Source organism: Gavialis gangeticus, unplaced genomic scaffold (assembly GCF_001723915.1).
Source record: "Gavialis gangeticus isolate Ggan-Ray unplaced genomic scaffold, GavGan_comp1, whole genome shotgun sequence".
Taxonomy (NCBI): domain Eukaryota; kingdom Metazoa; phylum Chordata; order Crocodylia; family Gavialidae; genus Gavialis; species Gavialis gangeticus.
In genome coordinates this window covers 16,668,017-16,673,346 of record NW_017729022.1, presented here as the reverse complement: position 1 = coordinate 16,673,346, position 5,330 = coordinate 16,668,017, and the positions used below count along the sequence as shown (strand labels likewise).

At 44.7% G+C, this 5,330-nt stretch overlaps 1 protein-coding gene across 1 annotated transcript in view; it reads left to right on the top strand.

Annotated features, from left to right (window-relative positions):
* Positions 1-5,330, top strand: part of RPAP3 (RNA polymerase II associated protein 3) — a 51,941-nt gene that overhangs the window by 31,406 nt on the left and 15,205 nt on the right. Inside the window, exon 9 of the mRNA XM_019514627.1 lies at positions 4,641-4,768. Within this exon, the coding sequence (XP_019370172.1) occupies positions 4,641-4,768 (128 nt within the window). The remainder of the gene's footprint in view (positions 1-4,640; positions 4,769-5,330) is intronic.

Genomic DNA, 5,330 nt, shown 5'->3' with positions numbered 1-5,330 from the left:
CCTGAGACAGCTTTAAATTAACTAATTAGAGACTTTGTGAGCTGCTCTGCAGCAGAAAGGAAGACTGGAAAGAGATCTAACAGGGTGCATTTGATTCAAATCATGATTTAAAATCACTGGGCAGGGAAGCTTTGATTTATTTAATCATTGTTTTCTACAAAAAGTTCATTCTTGTTGGATATACTCTATTCATTTAACCTCTTGAAACTTTGCACTTTTAGAGAAAGGTAAGGGTGTGACTGTGTGTATACACACTTGCAGAGAGACATTAGGACTGTTGGGTGGGTAATCAGGTCTGTTCTCTCTCATTTCCATATACTGCCATTAACAAGGATGTTATCCCTGGAGACGACAAATTCTCCCTATGCCTGAAGAAGGGCATTTGTGCCCAAAAGCTTGGAAAGAACACTTTTTCCAACTACTTAGTTGGTCTAATAAGAGATCGCTTCTATCCAAAGAATCTTGTCTGTCTGTGATCTCTGGAGACACAAAGCCCCAGTTTGAGAACCGAAATTAAGTATCACAGAGATGCTTAATGAGATTTAGACTGTGCACCAAGTCCCATTGGGTAGAGTGGTTTTCTTTAATCTTTACTAATCTATAGAGGAGCCTCTGGGAACCCCATAAGATTGGGCCCCTAATACAGTCCATAGCCTATTGTAACCTATTTATAAGACTTCTAAAAAGGTTATGTGAATATATTGTCTCAAATAGTATATCATTAGAAGCTATAATTGCTATTCCATGATGATATCTTTGACCTTTAACATATCCTAAATTAAAACTATAAATGTTTACTTTTTTAAAAATCTTAAAAAAATAAGAAAAGTGATTAAATCAAAAAATCTTTAAAATAAAAAAAATCCAATTTTTTTTATTTAAAAAAAATGGTTGATTTTTATCCACTCTGACATCTAAAGGTACCTAAATGTAAAGTGGAGGAACTTGGAGCATTGAGTTTAAAAACTAGGATTAAAATGGGAATGGGGAAATAGGTAAAGTTAAGAGTTATAGTTGTCTTTAAGGATAAGGAAAGCCAGCCATTTTCTGCTTATGCTGAACATGAGGAAAGTGAGAGGTTGAGAGGAAGAATAAAAGAAGTGGTGAGGAATAGGTATCAGGAGATGAGTGCATGAGGTAATCATGACAGAAATAACAAATAAAGGAAAAGGAGCATAAGAAAGAAAGCTTGAAGGCCTTGATCTTGAGTTTAAAATATAGGATTGAGATTTGAGAGAGATGAATTTAGTCCTTGGGTCATTACATACCTTGAATAAGTCTCTCTCAGTTTTCCTGTGCATCAGTTTCCCAGATATCAAAAGGAGTTAATAGTTTCTAGCAGTGCACTAATACATTGGTCCATATTGTATCGGCATTGATAAAAGGAAAATTGACATTGTCGGCAATCAGCTTCTTTTGGCTGATGTGGCCAATAATGTTGCTAATAAATGCTGTGTGCTTGCGTGCAGCCGTAGCATGTATGCTGCCAGGAGTGTATCCCGACAGCTTGGAGAGCAGTGTCTGGCCAGTAAGTCTCTTGGGGGGCAAAGGGACTTGGGGGGTGGCAGAGACAGGGTGGGGCCCCCACAGTGAGGGAGGGAGTGGGGCTGAAGCTGGGGCCAAGAGCAGGAGTAGGCACTGCACAGTCAAGGTGGAACGAAGCCGCAGCTCTTCCAGGGGGCAGGGAGGGAGGGGTGTGACAGAGGGCCCACTCAGGGCTGCATCCCAACATTGGCTTTCCCCTCTTTCTAGGACAGTCTGCTGTATCTGCCTGCCATGACTTGTTGAATAAAGTTTCAGGTAAATATGCGGGAGGCTGCCTATTTAATGCCCTGATACCTGGGGCATTATATATGGCTCCAACCTTCCCTACACCATGTCCCATGCCTTTCAGATGGTACTGCAAGTTGGTAACAGCTCTGGCCTGAGGCCAGGCTAAACTCTGCCCCTTGCTGGGCCTCTGACATTCTACTCTCATACTCTACCACCACTCACAGGGCCTCATTCACACTGCCCCTCACTGGGTCACTCTCAACCTACCACAGATCCGTGCATTCCCTTCAGGTCCACCTTGGGGGTCACTCTCAACCTACCACAGATCCGTGCAGTCCCTTCAGGTCCACCTTGGGTCTTACTCTACATGGCCCTTCCAGCTTTCCTACTTGCACTCTAGCCGGCCGCCATGCAGCCCTCCAGACCCTGCGGCCACTGGCCTTATGCCTCACTCTGGGCTGAACTCAGCCGCTAGCCCCTCTCCAGGAAACTTGCTCATGATGTCACTCTTGTGGGGTTTGGCCCATGTACAGCCCTTCAGGTTTCCTGAGCAGCCTTACTCTACAAACCCCCTGGTGCAGCCCTTCAGGCCCACCTATGCAGACCCTACTCTACATCTCTCACGCACACCCCTTCGAACATCACCATGAACCCTACTCTGTGCAGGCCTCTACACATACTTCTGCCCCTTCACTGGGGCTTGGAGTCTTACACCCCATGGGCTCAGGTGTCATCAAATGTGCCTGATTCCACTGCCTGGCCCTGCTCTGAAATTACCCACTGGGAGTGGGAGCTGGGGTTATAAGGTGCCCCTACCCACTTTTCACTGGGGAGGCAACTGGTCTGGCATTTCTGGGGAACTACCCCAACACGTGTAGTCCCACCAAACCATCCTTCCCCAGCAGAGTATAGTTTCCCATCATGCCCCAGGAGCAGGAGCTTCCTGCCATCCCCAGAGTTCCTGTCCTTACCTCCAAGGTGTTCTGAGCAGCTCCAGCTGGGTGGTGTTCTTTCCCCAGCTGTTTACAACAACTGCGGGCTCAGCCCTGAGGGCCTGAGCTAAAATAGAGGATGCTCAGCTCTCTCCTCCAATCCCTTGGTCCTCCTGCAGTCATGTGACAGCTTCAGGGCTGGCCTGCACCTGCCGGCTGCTCTGCTGCCTGCTTTCAGCCTTTGAAGTGGCAAGTACCAAAGAAACTTTGCCACAGGGGGGCAGCTCCTGCTGCTGCAAGCACCCCTGGGGGAAGCATAGGCCCTCCAGATCTGTGCACAGGTCAAGGGCAAGCTGCCCACTGTTCACTCAGGGCCAGCCAGGGGCTGTGCCAGCCTCTTCCTGGCAGAGGGGGCTGGACTCAGGCTGTGATCGTGGTAGGTGGGGCGGGGCAGCTGGCCAGCAGTGAGGCAGGGCAGGTGGCAGCAGTGCTAGGGGGCTACTTTGAATTTTGGGGTGGCTGTAGCTCCCCTTGTAATCCCCCTTCCCAGTGCTGCTGCCACCCACCCTGCCTGGCCCAAGTGCAGCCCAGGCCCAGCCCCCCCCCACCAGGAAGAGACTGGCACAACCTCCAGCCCCAGGTGTGCAGTGGCAGCCCACCTGTGCACAGATCCAGGGGGCATATGCCCCTCCCATGCCTTCCCCGGGGTGTGCGCAGCAGTGAGAGCCACTCCCTCTCCCCGTGAGCCATGGCTCTGTTCTGTGACCCACCCTGCCCCAGCTGTGCAGTGCCTTCCCCAGCCCCACTCCCTCCCTCACCATGGGGGCTTTCATCTGCCCCCCACTCCTTTCCTCCAGCAGACTTACCAGCTAGATGCTGCTCTCCAAGCTGTCAGGGTGCACATTGGCAATCGGATCAGTATCAGCCCAAAAAATCTTTATCAGTGCACCCCTAATAGTTTCCTACCGTATAGTGGAGTTGTGAAGATAGGTAAACAAACTTGTGGGAAATATGTGGCTATTGAGGTGATTCAGCAAATGTATGACAGGGCTTTTAAGGATATAAAGTAGGAGAAGGTAGCTGCGGATGGTTGTTCTGGAATAGGACTTTTTTTTTTACTTTGAGTATATGCGAATACTTAAGGTATCCGAATCAGCTCTGCCTCCTTGCCATTGTTTGGGGTTCCAAGAAATTTGGGGAGTGCAATCTTTGGAGCCAACTATTAAAGAAAGGACAAGCAGCTGAATGAGTCATTCTTTTCCCCCAGCTTGAGAGAGGCAGTTGGAAAGAAACATTTTTTTACTGCTTTGGGGGTAGAACTTCAACAATGGTCTCAACTTCATTTCTCTTTTTTTCAGGGTTTGGGAGGTGTGTCCACAAGTAGACTTACTAAATTTTAAATCTTGAGGTCAGGAGTACTAGCAGTATTTTTCAAACTATTACTTATAAAATGTATATGTGATTATGCAACTTTATTTGAAATAGACACAATAATTAGAGATGTTGGTTCTTGGATTCAAGAGGAGGAATGACGCATTGATAAATTATTTTGTGGCCTGAAAAAGTTGTAACAGATATTGTTATCTGGAATAAAAGTAAGATTCTTTGGCTGCTTTGGTAGACTCAGACTTTTATGACTTCTTTATGCTGAAATCCATCTGCTTGTATTTTTCTACGTGCTTGAGCATCCGTCCTTCCTCCTCGCTTGTCTCTTACGTTACACTATATATTAATGTTTAACCATATGGTCCCATTCTATTTGAAGTACCAGATTTAGCTTTAGGAAAGTTTATAATATCACCAGTGTAGACTTGTAGCACAGAACAATAGAATGCTAGATTCATGTGCATTATTTTTTATGCTAGATTAATAATTACAAATATCTAATGTATATTAGAACTTAATTATTATCATATAATTATTCCAAAATGACAGGGTAATGGATATTTCAAAGAAGGGAAATATGAAGCAGCAATAGAATGCTATACACGGGGTATAACAGCAGATGGCACCAACGCAATTCTGCCAGCTAACAGAGCTATGGCCTATCTAAAAATTCAGAAGTAAGTGGTGTATAATGCTGCTTCTCTATTCTTTGTAAACTGGAAAAAAATATATATCAGGGTTTCATTGAAAGTTGTCCTGCTACTGCCATCATTCTCACTCAGTAGAAAATATAATTAAAATTACTCTCTTTTTTTTTATTCCTTTAATGCATGTGTGTAATCTCTTTATTTGATAATGAAAACATGTTGAAAGGGAGTACAAAGCAATTAGGTTAAAATTAGTGTGAAACTTGAATAGCTCTTTGAAAATTTGACTAAGTTTATATTATTTCTAAAATTCTATGCAGTTGTTCTCCCCTTTTCCTAGGATCTCAACCATTGCTGTTTTAGTAGAAGAAAGAAAAAATATATTGTATGCAGAATAAACGAGAACTATTTTTGATAAAGGAATTTTCTCTGACTTCAGACTTCTAAGTGGATTGTTATAAGTAGCTAATAAAAGCAAAACACTAAGTACAGTAAAAGCTGTGTTAACCACCATGAGTGGAGAACGCAGCGTGCCCGTTATATAAAAATCCTGGTTACTTGAGGCAGGGGTTTTTTTGGCCAGATTGGGGGG